This window comes from Oryctolagus cuniculus, chromosome 4 (assembly GCF_964237555.1).
Source record: "Oryctolagus cuniculus chromosome 4, mOryCun1.1, whole genome shotgun sequence".
NCBI classification, from domain to species: Eukaryota; Metazoa; Chordata; class Mammalia; order Lagomorpha; family Leporidae; genus Oryctolagus; species Oryctolagus cuniculus.
Window position 1 is genome coordinate 5854266 of NC_091435.1, and position 22111 is coordinate 5876376.

At 40.8% G+C, this 22111-nt stretch overlaps 1 protein-coding gene across 1 annotated transcript in view; it reads left to right on the plus strand.

Annotated features, from left to right (window-relative positions):
* Positions 1–22111, plus strand: part of BRWD1 (bromodomain and WD repeat domain containing 1) — a 125822-nt gene that overhangs the window by 30629 nt on the left and 73082 nt on the right. The window contains exons 9-18 of the mRNA XM_051833556.2: positions 5713–5813; positions 6849–6919; positions 8059–8159; positions 9269–9309; positions 10904–11002; positions 14848–14998; positions 15590–15724; positions 17299–17427; positions 17581–17806; positions 21417–21602. Of these exons, the coding sequence (XP_051689516.2) occupies positions 5713–5813; positions 6849–6919; positions 8059–8159; positions 9269–9309; positions 10904–11002; positions 14848–14998; positions 15590–15724; positions 17299–17427; positions 17581–17806; positions 21417–21602 (1240 nt within the window). The remainder of the gene's footprint in view (positions 1–5712; positions 5814–6848; positions 6920–8058; positions 8160–9268; positions 9310–10903; positions 11003–14847; positions 14999–15589; positions 15725–17298; positions 17428–17580; positions 17807–21416; positions 21603–22111) is intronic.

Sequence of the window (22111 nt, forward strand, 5' to 3'; positions counted from 1 at the left end):
GTCTCCCGTGGTGGTGCAGGGATCCAAGCACTGGGGCCATCCTCCCCTGCTTTTCCAGGCCATTAACTGGGAACTTTATGGGAAGTGGAGCATCCAGGACTGGAACCAGTGCCCGTGTGGGATGCCGGTGCCACAGGCGGAGGCTTAACCCAGTTCCTGGGTAGTGATTGTGAATGTGCTAAATGCCTCTGATTTGTTGACTTTAAAGTGGTTAATATGGTGAGTTTTATGTTTTGTGAATTTCTTTCCCAACCCATAGTATAATAGTACTGTCTAGAGTGTGCATGTTGAACACATAGGAAAGATTTGCTGCTTAACATTTTAACAGGACAGCTCACTACCTTTGAATAATAGGATCTTTGATTGTGAGCCAGAGGATCAGCATAAGTCAGTCATTCTTATTTTGCCATTGCACACTTTATAGAAGTAGAAGCTATTAAGTTCTTGGGTGTGTGTTAAGTATCAGATAGTTACTAAAAATATATAGATTTTCAGAAAACTTTTGACATTGAAGTAGATAAACACAAGGTTGTAGCACAAAATCAGCAGAAGGGACTTTGAGAAATTGTTTTCTTACTGCTTTAGGTGTGAGCTAACCCATTTTAAAGTGATTTTTATTAAAAAAATTTTTTTAAAAAAGATACTTATTTAACTGACAGGAAGGAGGACTGAGGGAGGAGGGGGGAGGGAGGGACGGACAGATGGACGGAGAGAGGGAGATCGGTCGAGAGAGATCAGTTGATGTTCCATTTGCTGGTGTGCTTGCCAAATTGCTAGAACAGCCAGGATTGAGCCAGGCTGAAGCCAGGAGCTGGACCTCCATCTGGAGTGGGCAGCATGGAAGGGAGCCCTGGCTAGGTAGCTCCTCCAGTCTGGAGGAGGCTGGGGGCAGCTGTGGCTTACTGGACACCTGTTCAGGGTGGACACCTATCGGCTTGTCAGTAAAAGTTTGTAGGACGTGGTCACTAGCTGGGCCGCAGAGCACTTTCTCGCGTCAGACTGGCCATGTAGGCCTACAGCTGGCGGTCAGAGGCCCCTTCAAAGGTGCAGACAGCAAGAAGGGCCAGGGTGCTGGACTATCTGCAGGCCAGTGGAGGCAGGGCAGAACCTCTGCTGGCCTCTTCCCTCCTCTGGGCTGGCAGTGCCCACCCCATCTGCAAGGCCAGGCTGCAGGGCCCTGGTTCTGGGTACTATAGGGATAGCATTATCAGCCCTCACCCTGTGTGGTTCAGCTGTTCTGGGTCCTCTGTCTCTTCCTAGGCTGTGCCACAGATCTAGGGTCAGGACTTGGCTGCTGTCCTCAGCACTCTGGATGGCAACATACTCGACATTTTAAATACAGCTATTATAAAGAAAAAAAACCTGTCAATTCAAGAATAGATAGTGATAGGGCTGGCACTGTGGCTCACTTGGCTGGCTAATCCTCTGCCTGTGGTGCAGGCATCCCATACGGGCGCCGGGTTCTAGTCCCGGTTGCCCCTCTTCTGATCCAGCTCTCTGCTGTGGCCTGGGAGGGCAGTGGAGGATGGCCCAAGTGCTTGGACCCCTGCACCCGCATGGGAGACCAGGAGGAAGCACCTGGCTCCTGGCTTCCTATCGGCGCAGCACCTGCTGTGGCGGCCATTTGGGGAGTGAACCAATGGAAGGAAGACCTTTCTCTGTCTCTCTCTCACTGTCTATGACTCTACCTGTCAAATAAATTTAAAAAAAAGGGGGGGATAAAGATAATAAAGTACTTATATATCTGGGAATTTGACTTAGAATGCAGGTGACTTAAAGTAAAAATGTTCTTCTGTAAATATTAAGTTATAAAAGTAGTCTGGGGGCTCTGTTTTACTATGGTGGTTTAATTTTCGTTAACAAACAGGTCCACTATTAATATAGCTTTACTTAGTTATTTCTGTTATTTTTGACAAGATTTGCTACAAAACTCATTATTCAGAATATATCTACTTAGAAATATGTGAACAGATTCAAAATTTTACAGACCAATCCTTCATTTCCCAGTTTTTTCTGTTAATGGTACTACTGGTTTCTGTGGGTATTTAATGTTTATTTTCATTTACTTGAAAGATACAGTGACAGAGAGACATATCTTCTATCTACTGATTCACTCTCCAAATTCTTACAGAAGCTGGGGCTGGGCCAGGCTTGAGCCAAAAGCCCTGAACTCCATCTTTGTTTCCCATGTGGGTGGCACTTGAGGCATCATATGCTGCTTTACAGGGTGAATGAACAGGAAGCTGGGTCAAGTGGAGAGCTGATCCAGTGTGCTGATGCAGGATGTGCCTGTCCATCCGTCTGTCCCCTTCCCCCGCCATCTTTAAAGCTCCTTCTTTGTCTTGAATGTTTAATGAGTGAGTTTTGTTGCTGCTGCTTTTTTTCCCCTCCTCTTTCTGTGGGGGGGGGGAGTGGGTACCTTTCTAATTAAGATTCTTGCTTCTTGTGTAATGGGATTGCTTTTGGGTGTTCATCACATTCTGTCTGTTCACTTTGAGTCAGTGTTGCGTGATGCTGCCAGACAAATCTTTTCATTGATTTTAGTGTACTGCTTGACAGTCACAGTTATCCTTGTGTCAATGAGCTTGTCGTTACCACAGCAAAGTACCTGAAAGTTGACTTCATAAGGAGAGAAGGTTTATTTTTGGTTAATTGCTTTGAGGTTCACTCTCCAAGATCTGCGACCCAGCTGGTTTGGCATCTGGGAATGGTGTTCTTGCTGGTCAAGTCCTCGGGTGGCACAGAGGAGCCAGGTGTTTGTGTCTTTGGTCTCAGAAAGCCTCCAGGACTTAATCATCGGAGCTCTCTCCAGATGCTCCGGTCTAATCTAGTCATTTCCCAAAGAACCATTTGTAGACACCACAGCTGTGTTGTGTTAGGTTCCCAGCCTCTTTGTGCCATTAACTAAGAGACCAGCCTGTAAAGCACATGGATCTTTGGGGGACGTTGAACATCCAGACCAGTATCCAAACATAGCATCCCTGAGCTTGTTAGTAAGTCCACACTCTACCCAGTTACTCATTTTCTGACTTCAGAAGACAAACACTTCACTCGGATTGCTCTTTCCTGTCACCTATCATTTTCCTTCTCACTTTGGAACTTGTGCTCATATTATTCTGTTACATACTGTTTTTCCTCTCTTCTCTCTCTTTTTAAAAAAGATTTGTTTGTTTATTTGAAAGGGCCAGAAAAGAGAAATTGTCCATCTGTTGGCTCACTCCTTGGGTGGCCCCAATGGCCAGGGCCAGGCCAGGCTGAAGCCAGGAGCTTCATCCCGGATCTCCTTTGTGAGTTGTAGGGCCCCAAGCACTTGGGTCATCTGCTGCTGCTTTTCCCAGGCCATTAGCATAGAGCTGGATTGGGAGTGTAGCAGCCAGGACTCAAACCTGCGCCTGTATGGGACGCTGGTGTTGTGTATTGCAGGTAGCAGCTTTATCCACTATGACACAGCCCTGGGCCGTATTCCTCTTTCTCAATTCATCCTGATTGGCTGTCTGGATCAAATTGATCTTCGTTTTTCCAGCTTGCTTGTATAGCAGAAATGGTACTTTATTTATTTGAGAGGCAGAATGACAGAGTCCTGTTGGTGGTTCACTGCTTAGATGCTTGAATCAACTGGCACTGGACTGGGCTGAAGCCAGGAAGTCAGTCCAGGTCTCCCGTGTGTTACTTGGGCCACCACCACTGCCTCCCAGCACCTGCATTAGCAGGAAGCTGGAGTCAGGAGCTGGAGCTGGTTGTTGAACCCAGAATCTTCCATGTGGGATGTGTCTACCCTCCGTTCTTGGTACTTTTAGTGTAAATATCAACCCTATTCTGAGGTTATAGTATGATTTTCTTGTAATACTGTTAGGAGTTTATCCTGACGTGCATTCTGAAGAATGAACCTAGCTTTATTTTTTTCGCCAGATTGTTGCACAGTTGTTACAATTCCATTTATGCAGAAATCCGTTGTTTCCCTAGGTCTGAGATGTCACCTTTACTGACTTAAGTCTTACTTGACGGTTCATCTTTGGACACCTTTTCTGTTGGTCATTCATATGGTTGTACCCATTGTACTTAATAGTTTTTATTGAGATTCTGCAATATTCCTCTAATATCTGATATGTTTTGATCCTCACATTTTAAATTTTATCTGAGTAATTTTGTTTTGAAAATAGTCTTTTTATTTTTAAAATATTTCTTTATTTGAAATAGTTATAGGGAGAGACAAAGAGCTTCCATCTGCTGGTTCACTCCCCAGAGGTCAGGGCTTGAACAGGCTGGACCCAGGAGCCCGGAGCTTCATCCAGGTTTCCCACGTGGGTGGCAGGAACCCAAGCACTTTTGCTATCTTGTGCTGCTTTCCCAGACCATTAACAGGGAGCTGAATTGGCAGTTGAGCAGCCAGGAAAAAAGTTCTTATTGAGATCACATCTCAGATAATATAGAGAGATTACAAGTTTTCATGCTAAAGTAGAAATGGGGAACTTTTTTTTTTTTAATGGCAAAAGACCATTGGGCTATTTATAGCATCATGCTTGGGCCATACAGAATTACCAACTCAAAAATCAGCCTGCTGTAAATTTATTGGATTTCAAGGTATTTTTTATTTTGTTTTATTTTATTTTTTTTGGACAGGCAGAGTGGACAGTGAGAGAGAGAGAGAAAGGTCTTCCTTTTCTGGTGGTTCACCCCCTAATGGCCATTGCAGCCAGCGCGATGCGACTGGCGCATTGCGCTGATCCGAAGCCAGGAGCCAGGTGCTTCTCCTGGTCTCCCATGTGGGTGCAGGGCCCAAGCACTTGGGCCATCCTCCACTGCACTCCCTGGCCACAGCAGAGAGCTGGCCTGGAAGAGGGGCAACCGGGACAGACTCTGGCGCCCCGACTGGGACTAGAACCCGGTGTGCCGTTGCCACAGGCGGAGGATTAGCCTAGTGAGCTGCGGCGCCGGCCTTATTTTATTTTTTTAAAAGTTTGTTTATTTATCTGAGAGACAGGTGACAGAGAGAAAGGTCTTTCATCCTCTGGTTCACTCTCCAGATGGCCACAACAGCCAGAACTGGGCAGATCTGAAGCCAGGAGCCTCTTCCAGGTCTCCCATGAGGGTGCAGGAGCCGGGCACTTGGGCCATCTGCTAGTGCTTTCCCTGGCCATAGCAGAGAACTAGATTGGAAGAGGAGCAGCCGGGTTCAGCTAGGACACAAACTGGCGCCCATATGGGATGTCAGCACCTGGATTTCAAGTTTTTCTTCCAGTTACCTTGGCAAGGCCATACCAAATGGTTTCATGGGCCTTATGTGTGCTGCAGACCAGGTGTTTTCCACCCCTGCTGTAAAGTATCGTTTACATTGTGGATTTCTCCAATTTTACTTCTGTAGGATGTCAGTAAGTACATGCTTTAGCTTGTGGCTTAGTGGGTTAAATCTCTTCCTGTGGTGCCTGCATCCCAGTGGGTGCCAGTTCGTGTCCTGGCTGTTCCTCTTCCAATCCAGCTCTCTGCTTGTGGCCTAGGAAAACAGCAGAGGATGGGCCGGGTGCCTGGGCCCCTGCATCCTCATGGGGGACTTGGAAGAAGCTCTTGGCTTGTGTCAGCCCAGACCCAGTTGTTGTGGCCATTTGGGGAGTGAACTAGCTAGTGGAAGACCTTTAACTCTCTCTCCATATCACTTTTAAAAAATTTTAAAAAATATTTTTTAGACGCTGAGCAGTATGTATTGTTGTCTTTCAGTTTAGTCCAATGGCCAAAGGCTCTCAAAGATACATGGTTTCTACTGGTGCTGATGGGACAGTTTGCTTTTGGCAGTGGGATTTGGAATCCCTGAAATTCAGGTGAGTGACTTTAATTGTGTAACAAGTTTTCTTTCATGTATTTTTGATTTCTTCTAATGGAATGAAGTCGGTAAAGAGAAATTATGTGTTGTGGTTGCCTTTTTGAACTTTATTATTTACAGCAGGTGTGTCATTAACTAGTTACTGTTTACAATTCATTAGTTAGATATGTAAAAGGAGCATAGCTTTTTTAGTACATTTTTCTGAAAAAGCAAGATTATGTGACTTTTTTTAAGTGTTGGAAGTGTTCAGTTTACTTTGTAATAAAAAATTCAAATAGGACATTCATAATCTAAGTAGAACTTAGATTATATACTTGTGCTGTTTGATACAGTAGTAGGTGCTAGCTACAAATGACCGTTGATGACTTCAGATGTGACTAGTGTAATTGAGGAACTGAATTATTAAATTAGGAAACTTTACTCAGTTATTTAGAAAACTTTTAAAGCATGTTTGGAATAGTTTGAGTCTAAATTACAGATCAAGTATTTTTGATAAAAATTCAGTTTAAAATGAGGTAAATTTTTAGTGACAAGTGCACACTAGATTTCAAACATTAAATCTGAAAGTAAGAATCCAAAGTATCTCCTTAAAATTTTATCAGTATGTGATACATGATATATTTTGCATATATTGAGTTAAATAATGGAAACTGTATATACTTTTTAAAAATGCAGCTATTGGGAAATTTAAAGTTACATATGTAGGTCATATTCTCTGTTGGACAGCATTATACCCTTGTGCTTCCATGTACTTCTGTGCATTTTTGATGATGGGTTTGCCTAGACTTTCTGGATGTTTGTCATCTAACTTAAAAAAAAAGGGGATTAGGAGGCTGTTTCTTTCTGTATAGTGGGATTGTCATGAAGCTTGGAATTGGACAGGGTCTTTGAAAGTCCACCTAGATTTAACAACATATACGGAAATGCTTGGTACATAATAGATTATAATATTTAAATATGCTAGCATAAAACGACTATTTTAAATACGTTAATTTTTGAAACTAATGTATTTTTAATCAATCTTCTTTTAAAGTCCACGTCCCCTGAAGTTCACTGAAAAGCCTAGGCCAGGCGTTCAGATGCTTTGTTCTTCTTTTAGTGTTGGTAAGGTAACTTGTTCAGTCTTTTTTTTTTTATCTTAGTTTTATTTCAGCATTTATTAAATGACCTACATTATTCATAAGACCTTTAATCAGGTGGTAAACGATTTCCTATGTTTAGGTTTAATGTATGATATTTATTTAATAAACTTTTTTCCCCCCATTCTGCTTTTCTCTGATTTCTATAATCATTAGTAATAAGAGAGAGTTGGCAAAAATGAGGCTTAGGATGTTCATATGAGCTGTTTCTGTGGCATGGGCCAGAGTTGCATTTCTGAGATAGGTTGTTCATATGATAGACCAAAATTATGATTTTCTTTTATTATCCTAAACTGCATATTTTTGGCAGTTTAATTTTGTTTTTCACACATATATCTTGGTGAAATTATTCCCCATTTTTTTCTTGTACAGAGTTGGACTTCTGTGGTAGGTTTTTTTTGGTAGATCAAAGATTTTCATAAACATTTGAGAACTTTAATTCCATTGCTAATTTTAAATGTGTAAAGTTTTTAGAAAATATTCCCTTTTGTTCAAGTATTAATAGAGCAGTGACACACAAGAGCAGCACTTACTATTGACACTTTTTTTTTTTTTTTAAAGATTTCTTTCTTTATTTGAAAGGCAGAGTTACAGAGAGGCAGAGGCAGAGAGAGAGAGGTCTTCCATCCACTGGTTCACTCCCCAGATGGCCGCAGTGGCTGGGGCTGGGCCAGTCCAAAGCCAGGGGCTCCTTTGGATCTCCCCGCTCCTTTGGATCTCCTGAACACTTGGGCCATCTTCTGTTTCTTTCCCAGGCGGTAGCAGAGAGCTGAACTGGAAGTGGATCAGCCAGGATTCAAACTGGCACCCATATGGGATGCCAGCACTGCAGGTGGTGGCTTCATCCACTCTGCCATAGCGCTGGCCCCTGTCGTCACACTTTTGAAAGCAGAGAGAGATTATGAATATTTACAGGTTGAATTAACTTTGTTTATGAAAGTTGTGAATATAGTCTTGTAAACTCTCTATATATTAGAAAATGTATCTTGAGATAAATAGTTTGGAATAGGAAATCCTACTTTGTCTATATTTTAATGTAGAAATTTGACTTGTGCACATATTTGATATGAACTAGGTGTTTAAACCTTAACATTTGTATTTCAGGTGGTATGTTTTTAGCCACAGGTAGTACTGATCATGTAATCAGAATGTACTTTTTGGGTTTTGAAGAACCTGAAAAAATCGCAGAACTTGAAAGCCACACTGTAAGCATTCATATTTTAAAATTCTATAGATTTAATTGTTAATTATATTTCTAAGTTTGCTAAGGGGAATTGTTATTTGCAGTTTTTTTCTGTTGAGCATATGAATTTTATTTTAAAGGTTTTTAATGTGTTTATTTGATTTTAAAAATATTAAATCATGGATGCATTTCTGAGATAAGTTGTGATGTCTTTAGAAATTTTTCTGAATTACATTCAGCAGTTAAAATATTATAATTTAGAGACTTCTGTATATTAGTAAAAATGAAAACATCCAGGTACAATATGGTTTTTGTTTATTTTCTTCTAATAAATTTACGAATAGGAGGAGGTGGGATTTTAAATGGGAGGAATTTCACTGGCAGCTCAGCCTGGTGAGAGTGCTGATGTTCTACAATAGTTATTTTAGCCTTAAGTTCAAAGTCTTAATTAATCGAGATGGGTTAGTTTCAAATGGATCTTCTACTCCTAACCAAGCTCATGAAATCAAAATGCTATTTTGAGGGTACAGTAAATTAGATAATTGTCAGCATTGTGGAATATGCAGGTCATAGGTCAGGTCAACTTTTCTCCTATATGAAGGTTTTTTTAAAGTAAAGTAGGATTTATTTAGATTGGAAACCTCCTGCCCGAGCGGCAAAGAGGAGGGTTCCAAGAGAGGAAGACCCCTCCTACATGAAGTTTTAAGGAAGCCAACCTCTCTGCTGCGGTTATTTGATAAACTGATTTAAATCACTTTAAAAGACAAAAAATTGTTATATAATCAAAGTGAATACACTTTGTTTTCAACTGCTTTAAAGTTTTTATATTTTGATCAGTTTTGACACTTCATTTTCATGTAAATCATTTTAAAGAGATATAAATACAACTGTACTTTTAGAGGGGGAAAAAGCAAGACTCTTTTTTTCTCCTTGATGTGCCTGTCTTTGAAACAGAGCTTAGTAATTTTGTTAGATTTATTGTACTTTAAGGTACAATACATGTTCAGTGATAGGACTAAACAAGTGCATATCCCTTGCTTGTTAAACTAAAGATATATCTAGTACTAAAACTTCTTTTTGAAGTATTTATAAACTTTATAGGTGATCATTTTTGTATTTTTTTCCCTTTAGGACAAAGTAGATAGTATCCAGTTTTGTAACAGTGGTGATCGGTAAGTGTATGTATGTGTATGTATGTATTGTGTATTTTTTAGGCAAATAATATGGTAATACTAGTATAGCTAATAAATCACTATTTCTCCTTTTATATTATTTATATTTTATTTTAAACTGATAAATAATAGTAATTTTATGGGTACAATTGGATGTTTTATGGAATGATTATAGCTATTAACATGTCTTATCAGCTCACCTACTTATTGTTTTTCTTCTTGATAAGAGCATTTAAGATCTCAGCATTTAGAAGAATACATTAACACTATTTAGTATCATTTTCTAGATTGTGGGTACTTAATAGTAAATATTTTCATTGAAAAAATGTGGGGTAGCATGGGTGTCACATGAAACGTAAGTTCTTAGAGTTGTAATTTTTGTTGGCTTTTATGACTAGATATATGATTTTTATGGACATGGCTGATGAAATTTCTTCTGTTTGAGTCAAAAAAGAAAAATCGTTCTGGGCCTTTGACTAGCAGTTAAGATATCTGTCATTCACATCAGAGTGCCTAGGTTCAATTCCTAGCTCTGACTCCTGACTCCAGCTTCCTGCTAATGCAGACCCTGGGAGGCAGTGATAATGGCCCAAGTCACTGAGTTCCTGCTGCTTCTGTAGGGGATCTTAACCGCATTCTTGCCTCTGGCCCTGCCTTAGCTGTTGCTGACATGTAGGGAGTGTCTGTCTGTCTTTTCTCTGCCCCTGAAATGAATAGGAATTTTAAAAAGATCTTATCAACCATTGGGAAGAATTCTGCAAAGAAATCATTACTTCAATTATATTCTAATTTGTGGCTGGCTACCAGTGACACAAGGAGGGGTACCTTTCCTAAATTCAAATTAAAAAAAAAAATTATTTACATTTGAAAGGCAGACACACACACACACACAAAGTCATGCGTGTGTGTAGAGAGTGTGCTTCTATATGCTGATGAACTCCCCCAGTGTGCACAACAGCTGAGGCTGGGCCAAGCCAGTGCCAGTGCCAAGAACTGTATCCAGGTCTCCCATGTTGTTTGCAGGAACCTAGGCACATAGGCCGTCACCGTCTGTCTCCCAGGCACGTTAGCGGAAAGCTGGATTGGAAGTGTGGAGTAGCTAGGATTTGAATTGACACTGTGGTATGGTATCCCAAGCAGCAGTTTAACCTGCTGTGCTACTCCAGTTTTTAACTTCTTAATTTGTTAATAGGTTGGTTTATTTTTATAGTGACCAGAATGAATTAATTTGAACTTAGAATTCAGATACTTAAAATGGAGCTATTCTCTTAAAATTTTCCTGTATGTGTTTAATTTTTACTATTTTCCCCCTCTCCAAGTAATTCTTTTACATTTTCTTCTCAAAACTCAATCTTATTTGAAAAGCTGTTGATTGAGCTTGACATTTATCTTGTTTTCCTAGGACTAAACCGCTCATAACAAAGCTGGTTTTTCCCACCCATATATGCCCTAAATGCTGTTTTTTTTTAATTTACACCTATAGATTCCCCTTTCACCATGACAGCTACATTAAAATTTTTTTTTGCCTGTGATTTTAATTGTAGCCCTTGGTGGCAAGTATATGAGTAGAAGATCTTTTTCTGAATATTTTAAGGTTCCTAAGCGGTAGCCGAGATGGAACAGCACGGATTTGGAGATTTGAGCAGTTGGAATGGAGAAGCATTTTATTGGATATGGCTACCAGAATCTCAGGGTAAGTTGTAGTTGTTAAAAGTAAATACATCACAGGTACTTGGGATCCGACTTTGTCTTTGCCTTGATTATTTACTTCAGTATTAGTATTGCAAATTTTGGGTACATTGTTGTTTTGGTTTTGTTTGTTGAAAGGCAGTGTGGATTGTGAAAATAATATATAATTTTGGAGTTAAACCTTGGCTCAAATACCACTTACACGGTTTATAGCTGTATCATTCTCAGAACATTATTTGATGTTTGTTTCATCTGTCTCATGTGGGAAATAAGACTATCCTTTGTGCAGGCATTACTGAGAATTTTAAATGATACAATGAAAGGTGCTAGCTCACTGATTGAGTGGGCATATTCATGTTCATTCTTCTGTGGCACATAACATTATTCCTTTAGAAGTAATAGAAATGTAAGGTGATAAATTCTATGTTAGAATTTGTTTCCTGAATTTAACTTTATACTTTTCTTCTTTTTTTCTTAAGATTTACTTTTATTTATTTGAAAGGCAGAGTTATAGAGAGTGGAGGAGAGATAGACACACAAATACATACACACACAGAACTTCCATCTGCTGGTTTACTCCCTGAATGGCTACAATGGCTGGGGTTGGGTTAGGCCGAAGCCAGGAGTCTGGAGCTTTTTACAGGTCTCCCACATGGGGTGCGGGGCCCAAGCACTTGGGCCATCCTCCACTGCTTTTCCAGGTGCCTTTGCAGGGAGCTGGATGGGAAGTGGAGCAGCTGGAACTCTAATTGGCATCATATGGGATGCTGGCATTGAAGGTGGAGGCTTAACCTGCTATGCTGCAATGCCAGCCCCAACTTTATACTTTTTTATACCAATTTTTCTGAGAAGTGTCATTCTTCATTCTGTCCTTTGAAAATCAGCAGAAACTAACGTACATTCTCTGTTACAGCTCAAAGAATTATATTGTGTTTTCCAAATAAATTTGAACTCAAAATTTTGTTGAATTATCTGTGGTAGAGAATGGAAAAAATATCAAATGGAAAGCTGATAATTCTTTATAAACAGGTTAAAAAATCTTTACCAACATGTAATAATGTTACATCTGGATATTCAGAACATCTTCTGAAGGGGGATGCTAAGAGTTCTTTTTTAGTTGATACATTGAAGGAAAGTGAAGATAATTAGAAGTCAGATTCACTGATGAGGAGTTACGTTAGTAAGCCAAATAAGGATATCTCTTGAATAAAGATATAATAAGAATAAAACTTGAATAAGGGCCTGCATTGTGGAGTAGCAGGTCAAGTTGCCTGGTGTGGCTCCCATGCCATGTGGGTGCCAGTTCATATCCTGGCGTACCACTGCTTTCTTTTTAAAATTTATCTTATTTATTTGAAAGAGTTACAGAGAGAGGTCTTCTATCTGCTGATCCACTCCCCAGATAGTCACAACGGCTGGAGTTGAGCTGATCCGAAGCCAGAAGCTGCTTCCAGGTCTCCCATGTGGGTGTAGGGGCCTGAAGCCATTCTCTGATGCCTTCCCAGGTGTACCAGCAGGGAGCTAGATCAGAAGCAGAGCTTTCAGGACTTGAACCAGCCCCCATGTGGGATGCCAGCATTGCAGGCCGGGGCTTTAACCTGCTGTGCCACAGTGCCGGCCCCATGCACTGCTTCTGATCCAGTTCCTTGCTAATGTCCTGGGAAAAACAGCGGAAGATGGTCTGGTTGCTTGGGCCCCTGCCACCCTTGTGGAGACCTGGAAGAAGCTCTTGACTTTGGCCTGGCCCACCCCCAGCAGTTGGGGCTCTTTGGAGGAGCGAACCAGCAGATGGAAGATCTCTTTCTCTCTCTAATTTTCAAATAAACAAGTAAATCTTAAAAAAAGAGACTTGAATAAAAATTTTCTAATGAGACTGAAAACTGCATAGTTTTTCTGCTGCCATACTGCATTCATGGAGGGAAATTTCCCTATAATTCTTTTCATGATGGTAATATTTTTATTTGTTTCAAAGAGTTACAGGGAGAGAGTGTGAGCTTCCATTTACTGATTCACTCTCCAAATGACTTGCTGCAACAGCTGAGGCTAGACTAGGCTGAAGCCTGGAGCCTGAAACTCTGGCTGGGTTTCCCGTGTGGATGGCAGGGGTTCTGCTGCTGCCGTCCCAGGCTCATTAGCATGGAGCTGCGTTGCAAGTGGAGCAGCTGGGACTCTGCTCGTACTGGAGCCAGCGTCACAGTCAGTGGCTTAGCCTGCTGCGTGACAGCTCCGGCCCTGATAATTTGCTTTTCTTATTTAAAGTTTCACTGCTTTCAAGTCTTGAAAAATGTTGTCTTTGTAAGAATTGAACAACATTTATTTTAGTCTTTAACGTTGATCAGTTTGACGAAATGCAGGTTTTCTGTTAATAAATCCAAAGTTATTAATTAGAAAAATCTTTCAGGAAAAGTAAGTGTGGATTCTCTCTTGTATTTCTTTTCACCTGTTTTTTTTTTTTTTTTAAAGATTTTATTTTATTTATTTTTGAAAGGCAGAGTTACAGAGAGGCAGAGGCAGGGAGAGTGAGAGAGAGAAGTCTTCCTTCCACTGGTTCACTCCCCTGAGGTCGCAACGGCCGGAGCTATGCCAATCCAGAGCTAGGAGCCATGAGCTTCTTCAGGGTCTCCCACTCGGAGGCTTAGGCCTCTTCTTTCCCAGGCCATAGCAGAGCGCAGGATAAGAAGTGGAGCAGCTGGAACTTGAACTAGTGCCTGTATGGGATGCCAGCACTGCAGGTAGTGGCTTTACCCGCTACACCACAGTGCCAGTCCCTCACCTCTATTTTTTTCCCTGACCTAATCTAGCTATGCTTTGTGTCAGTCTGTGGGGCTTATGTAGGTAGCTGTTAATACTCCGTATTCTTTTGAGTTTTTAAATTGTCACATACTTTAGATGATTGTAACTTAATACATGTGTTCTATGATCTCATTTGCAGTTAGATCTTTTTCTGCCTACTGTACTTGACAGTGAAATTTTGTGTATTACATTGATAATTCAGAACATTGTAGAGTGTATTCAGGAGCATTCTTGCCAAGGGCCCATTGGAATAGTTTGTAGAAACAAAGAAATGAGTATCATCTCACTTACAGTTCAACAGTTTTAGTGTCTGTGCGTCATGTATTTTTCTAAATGTTGGGGATATGGAGATGAATTACCTTTTCTTTGCCTTCCTAAAATTTGTCTCTTCTCTGGAGAGAGAAATGTGAAAGTGTTAGCAAGAAATTGGCATCAGGACAAGGGAGTAACGGAAGAGTGGTTGGAAGAAAAAACTACTTTCATAAGAAATCATAGCGGAGTCCAGCGCTTTGGTGTAGTGGGTAAAGCTGCTGCCTGCACTGCCTGCATCCCATGTGGGCACTGGTTTGAGTCCTGGCTACTCTACTTTCCATCCAGCTCTCTGCTGTGGCCTGGGAAAGCGGAAGAAGATGGCCTGGGTCCTGGGGCCCCTGCACCCACGCAGGAGACCTGGAGGAAGCTCCTTGCTTCTGGCTTCAGATTGGCGCAGCTCCAGCTGTTACGGCCATCTGGAGAGTGAACCAGTGGATAGAAGACCTCTCTCTCTCTCTGCCTCTCTTTCTCTGTGTAACTTTGACTTTGAAATAAATAAATAAATCTTAAAAAAAAAAAAAAAAGAAGCAATAGTATTCTAAAGCCTTCTTCTGAATTACCCTATTTTTTTTTTTTTTGCCTTTATCTATCTTTATGGGTCAGATGTGATGAGCTGTTATAAGTATTCATAAAATAGGCACATATGATTATAATTTCTTCAGCTATTTTTTGTTGATGAGGGATTGTATGCATTGTATGGAATACCATCCAAATGAATATATACATTCTATATTTTTTTCTTAGGGACTTGTCTTCGGAAGAAGAAAGATTTATGAAACCTAAAGTAACAATGATAGCTTGGAATCAAAATGATAGCATTGTTGTCACTGCCGTGAATGATCATGTCCTCAAAGTATGGAATTCTTACACTGGACAACTGCTTCATAACTTACTGGTGGGTAGTTTTTATACAGTATGGCAGATCGGGATTTTGAAACTATAATGATTTTTTAAGATTTATTTATTTATTTGAAAGAGTTACACACAGAGAGAAGGAGAGGCAGAGAAAGAGGTCACCCTTCTGCTGGTTCCCTCTCCAGATGTCTGCAACGTCTGGAGCTGTGCTGATCCGAAGCCAGGAGCTTCTTCTGGTCTCCCATGTGGGTGCAGGGGCCCAAGGATTTAGGCCATCTTCTACTGCTTTCCCAGGCCATAGCAGAGAGCTGGATTGCAAGTGCAGCAGCCGGGTCTTGAACCAGCACCCATATGGGATGCTGGCACTGCAGGCGGCAGTTTTACCCGCTGCGCCACAGCGTCAGCCCCTATAATATTACTTTTTATACTATAAAGCATACTAAACAAGTTTTTTTCCCATTTAAATTATCAAATGATTGTGAGTTTTTATATGTACAGTGTATGACTTGCTCTCATTAATACATTTGTAAAAACTCTTACACACTAGGACACTATGTGTTTTTGTTGTTTTTTTAAGTTTCAACTTGTAAATGGTAAACTCTCCTTAATGTTTTGGCTTTGTTGAATAAAGGGTCATGCTGATGAAGTCTTTGTTTTGGAGACACATCCCTTTGATCCCAGAATTATGTTATCTGCAGGACATGATGGCAGCATATTTATATGGGATCTTACAAAAGGCACCAAGATGAAACATTATTTTAATATGGTAAGTGAAGTAAGATGCATCTTTATGTATGCTTCCATTTGTTTAGCTCATTCGCATTACACAGTTTAACCAGAAATTGATCTGTATGCTTTGACTTTTGGTTTATGTTTCTAGAAATCAGAGTATGTTACGCTTATTAAATATCTGACAGCCATATGTGCAGGGGTCTCCCAAAAGTTGAAAAATTCATAGTTTGTAAAAGCTGCAAATGAATTTCAAAATTTTTATAGTAAAATACACTTCTAATTCTATTGTCTAGACTTTTTGAAATGCCTTAGTATATTTCTTTCCAATATGATATATACAGATTATGTAGTTTTATTTAGTAATGCCCTAAATATTCCAATAAGTTTGATTTCTCTGCATATTATAATTGGCACCTTTCATGTGCATTTCCACAACAGTGAAGGTATCAACTTTCTTTCTTTCTTTTTTTTTTTTTTTTTTGTTTAAAGATTTATCTTTATTTATTTGAAAGAGTTACAGAGAGAGGTAGAGACAGAGAAAGTCTTCCACTCACTGGTTCACTCCCCAATTGACCGCAACGGCTGGAGCTGCACCGATCCCGAAGCCAGGAGCCAAGAGCTCCATCCAGGTCTCCTATGTGGGTTCAGGGGCCCAAGGACTGTGGGCCATCTTCCACTGCTTTCCCAAGCCATAGCAGAGAGCTGGATCAGAAGTGGAGCAGCCGGGACTAGAACTGGCGCCCATATGGGATGCTGGCACTGCAGGCCAGAGCTTTAGCCCGCTGTGCCACAGTGCTGGCTCCCAGCATATCACTTTCTATGCAGTGACTTCCTTGGACATGGATGTCAGTTTGTTAGAGCAATTAGTGGGTGAATGACTGTTTTTCCAGCACTGAACACACATGTCTTGAAGTCTTGTTATTAGAAAGTTTGATAGGCCCAGACAACTACCAATCATAGCTCTACACTGTAGTGTTAAACAATTAACTATAAATGGATGATGCCAAAGCAATATAACTTAAAACTAACAAGAGGGAGTAAAACAGTTTACAGTTTTAACCATCTCGGATGCTTGTAGAGCATCTGTGGTGGCTTGAGGTTAAGGAGCTACAGTGGCAGTCGTTGATCCTGTGTATCCTTGAGACTGCAGCAGTGTACGAGTGTGCGTGGTAGTCAGGTTATCTTAGTTTTGAGTTAAAGATCCTTCCATAAATTTCAAAAGTGTTGATTTTAGTTCAGAAATACAAAATTTTATTACTCGTTACTCATTTGCCTACTAGGTGTTTACCTTTTCATTATATACTAAAACCAAGTCTTACGCATTGCTTGTCATTTACTTGTAAATAGTATGGGAAAGCCTTTCCTGTATGAGCCTTCATTCAATTATTTGGAGAACTCATGCTCAGAACTTGAAAGTTTTTTTCCTAGGATAGTGGTATCCAAAATGAGTTTCATATTAATTGATGTATGGTTTAAATGCAAAGCTTGTTTTAATTTTTTTTTTTTGCAGAATGGATATATTGTAAGATACTATTTATATTAGAAAAGTTTATATATTAGAAGTAGTTGCGTAGAATTATTGCTAATATTTCCCCCCGGGTTTCCCAGATTGAAGGACAAGGACATGGAGCTGTGTTTGACTGTAAATTTTCACAGGATGGACAGCATTTTGCTTGCACAGATTCTCATGGACACCTTCTGATATTTGGTTTTGGATGCAGCAAACCATATGAAAAGGTCATTTTTACTTTCTTATAGCATGTAAAATAAATATACTTTGAAAATAGTTTATGCCGATTTGATTGGTCTCATTTTAACTTTTGTTTAATATCTGTTTTTTTCCACATATATAAACCTGAAAACGTCATCCTGTGAACTTTACTTTTCTAGATTCCTGATCAAATGTTCTTCCACACTGACTATCGACCACTCATCAGAGATTCTAATAATTACGTCTTAGATGAGCAAACTCAGCAGGCTCCTCATCTCATGCCTCCACCCTTCTTAGTAGATGTAGATGGAAACCCTCACCCAACTAAGTACCAGAGGTTGGTGCCAGGCCGAGAAAACTCTGCGGATGAACATTTGGTTCCACAACTAGGCTATGTGGCAACAAGTAAGCATAAAGTCCTTTTTTCTTTTTTTAACTTTTTATTTGAAATATTTAAAGGTTGGTTGAAAGAATTCCCATACCTGTAGATTCACTAGATGTTACTGTTTGGGATGTTTGCTGTTCTCGCTCTGCATTGTTTTCATTGTTCGAGATAAAGAGTTCAGGACCTCATGCTCCTTTCCCCCTAAGTTCTTTAAAATATATTTCTTAAACCAATATTCTGTCCTATAACTAGATAATTATTAAAATCAGGACATTCAACACTCAAATAATGGTATTGTCAAATCTATATTTTATAATCAAACCTTATCAGTGTTCTAATAATGTCTTATTAGCTTTGTTCTCCTCTGGTTTCCATTTGGGACTAATCATGGTATTTAGGTTTCATATTTCCATAGTCTTTTTAAAGTAATAGTAAAATTACTATTTTACTTTCATGACAATGATATATTTATATTTGAAGAGAATAGGTCAGGAATTTTGTTTGAATGTAAATATATATATATTTAAAAAGTAGAAAATCTGAATTAGACCTTTTAGATTTTATTTATTTCAGAGGTAGAGTTACAGACAGAGAGAGAGGTCTTCCATCCACTGGTTCACTCTCCAAGTGGCCTCAATGGCCGGAGCTGGGCTGATCAGGAGCCAGGAGCTTCTTCTGATCTCTCACACGGGTGCAGGGGCCCAAGGACTTGGGCCATCTTCTACTGTTTTCCCAGGCCATTAGCAGGGAGCTGGATCAGAAGTGGAACAGCCGGGACTCAAACTGGTGCCCATGTGGGATGCCGGCACTGCAGGTGGAAGCTTATCCTACTAGGCCACAATGTTGGCCCCTGTAGACCAGGAATTTTGTAGAGTGTCTCAACGTGGATTTATCTACTTGTTCTTGATAGGTCTGGTTATGCATTTTATCTTTTTTATTTGAAAGGCAAGAGAGAAAGTGACAGCAAGAATGAGTTCCTCAGTTTGCTGGTTCACTCTCCAAATGCCTGCAACAGCCAGGATTGAGCAGTCTGAAGCCGGGGCCCCGAAACTCAGACCTGGTCTCCCGCGTGACTTGCAGAGACCAGCGACCTAAGCCATCACTGCTGCCTCTCAGGGTGTGAGTTAGCAGGAAGTTGGAATTGGAAGTGGAGCCAGTGCATGAACCAGGCACTGGCACTGTGATAGCGGATGTGGGCTTCCTAACTGACGGGACAGATGGCTTCCCCTGCTTTTGTATGGAAGGCATACTTTGATGGATATTAATATAGGCAGTCCTACCTGTTGATTATGTATTTTTTAAGGTTTTTTTTTTTTTTTTAAATGATTTATTTATTTGAAAGGCAGAGATAGAAGGAGGGAGAGAAGGAGAGAGATTTTCTAGCCACTGATTCATTCAATGGCTGCAATGACTGGGACTGGGCCAGGCCCAAGCCAGGAACAACCTCCAGGTCTCCCACATGGGTGCAGGGGCTCATGCACTTGTGCCATCCTCCACTGCTTCTCCCAGGCAAGCTGGATGGGAAGTGGCGCAGCCGCGACTTGAACCAGTGCCCACATGGGATGCTGGCACTGCGAGTGGAGACTTGACCTTGCATGCCACGTCGCTGGCCCTGGTCCTACCTTTTTTGATTAGTGTTGGCATGCATATACTATTTTTAGAAGATTCATTGATTTATTTGAAAGGCCGTATCACACACACACACACACACACACACACACAGAGACACATACACAGACACAGACACACACAGCGACAGAGAGATCTTCATCCGCTGGTTCACCCCCAAATGGCTGCTGCAGCCAGGAGCCAGGTCTCATGTGGGATGTCAGCATTGCAAGTGGCAGTTTACCCTGCCTCTGCTATGTGTTGTTAATATGTTGCTGATGTGTGATTTCCAGAGCTGTGGATGTATGTGTAACCCTTTAGAGAGTCTGCCAGATCACAGCTGCTTTCATAACAGTACTGAGATTGTATTACTTAGATTGAGAATATAGAAGCCCAGATGATAAAAATTCTTGTATTTTAGAACAGTCACTGTTGTGTTAACTAACTCCTAGTGACTACTGTATTCTTTACTGCCTTATACTTGATTATGACTCATTTTAATATACTGGTGTTAAAATGAGAAGTATGGGGCCGGCGCCGCGGCTCACTAGGCTAATCCTCCGCCTAGCGGCGCCGGCACACCAGGTTCTAGTCCCGGTCGGGGCGCCGGATTCTGTCCCGGTTGCCCCTCTTCCAGGCCAGCTCTCTGCTGTGGCCAGGGAGTGCAGTGGAGGATGGCCCAAGTGCTTGGGCCCTGCACCCCATGGGAGAACAGGAAAAGCACCTGGCTCCTGGCTCCTGCCATCGGATCACCGTGGTGCGCCGGTCGCAGCGCGCCAGCCATGGCGGCCATTGGAGGGTGAACCAATGGCAAAAGGAAGACCTTTCTCTTTCTCTCTCTCTCTCGCTCTCTCTCTCTCTCACTATCCACTCTGCCTGTCAAAAAAAAAAAAAAAAAAAAGTAAATCAACAGATGGCTAAATCAGTCAATCTTTTAAAAAAATACTTTGGACAACAAAACAGTTGGGAATGAATTAAATTGCTTTTTTCACTCTGGCCTCAGAATTAGCCCTTAAGGCATTCGGGTCTGGCTGAAGAGCCCATGAGAATATTTTAGGCATGGAAAGCCAAGACACTCTGGCAAAAAAAAAAAAGCCTAAATGAAAGATATCTGCGAGTGAGATCTCAGTGGAAAGAATGGGCCATCAAAGAAGGAGGTACTTTTCTCTGAAGGGAGGAGAGAACTTCCACTTTGACTATGACCTCGTTTAAGTAAGATCGGAGTGGGTGAAGGCTTCCATAGCCTTGGCAACTCAGGACAAGAGCCTAGGGAGCTTTCTGACGCCATAAACAAGAGTGTCAGTTTGCTAAGTCAACAACAGGAATCACTGTGCACTTGCTCCTCATGTGGGATCTCTGTCCTTAATGTGTTATACAATGTGAATTAATGCTATAACTAGTACTGAAACAGTATTTTATACTTTGTGTTTCTGTGTGGGAGCAAACTGTTGAAATCTTTACTTAATATATACTAAATTGATAATCTGTATATAAAGATAATTGAAAATGAATTGATGTGAATGGAATGGGAGAGGGAGCGGGAGATGGGAGGGTTGCGGGTGGGAGGAAAGTTATGGTGGGGAAAGCCATTGTAATCCATAAGCTGTACTTTGGAAATTTGTATATGCTAAATAAAAGTTAAAAAAGTATAAACATGATAAAAAAATAAAATTGCTTTTTTCTCTGTCAGAAATCACCTATAATTACCTGGTTGCAGTCAGAGGCTCTGGTTTGTAAAGTTTTAATGAAAATATATCTGGTATAAATGAAGGACATTAGTGTGAAAAGCATAATAAAGCTTTATAGAGATGATTTTCCATGCTTTCATTGCAGGGATTTAGAGCCTGTGTTGAGGTTTCTGTGGTACTTACTAAAGGAAGGGTTTTGTTGACTGTCAGTCTTTTCTCAGATTTAGTTGTGAATGTATAGGGTACCTTTTCTAATTCTTTATTTTTTGACTACTGATACTTTTTGTGTTCTTTAACCTTATATGTAATGTGTGTTCATTAACTGAATTTGTAGGTGATGGAGAGGTAATTGAACAAATTATAAGCCTCCAAACCAGTGATAATGGTGAGCGAAGCCCAGAGTCCAGTATTCTCGATGGAATGATAAGGCAGTTGCAGCAGCAGCAAGATGAGAGAATGGGGGCAGATCAGGATACTAACCCAAGTGGACTTCCGAGTGGGGAAGAAACACCTCGAAGAGGTGAGCAGTAGATGGGAAACATTTTTAATTTAATATGGCTGCATTGAAATTAGAGTAAATGAAGTGATTTTCAGGTGCATGCATTTTGGAAAACTTTTAAGTAACCATTGTATTTTTACAGCCTATGCAGTATTCTTAAGGTAGCTTTTTTAGGTATAAATGTGTAACAGATGGACGTTTTATTAAAACATTTTTTAAAGATTTATTTTATTTATTTGAAAGACAGAGTTACAGAGAGAGGTAGAGAGAGAGAGAGAGAGAAGTCTTCCACCCTCTGGTTCACTCTCCAGTTGGGTGCAATGGCTAGAGTTGCGCCGATTCGAAGCCAGGAGCCAGGAGCTTCTTCCGAGTCTCCCATGTGGGTGCAGGGGCCCAAGGACTTGGGGGCCATCTTCTACTGCTTTCCCAGGCCACAGCAGAGAGCTGGATCGGAAGAGGAGCAGCCGGGACTAGAACCAGTGCCCATGTGGGATGCCAGCACTTCAGGCCAGGGCTTTAACCCGCTGCGC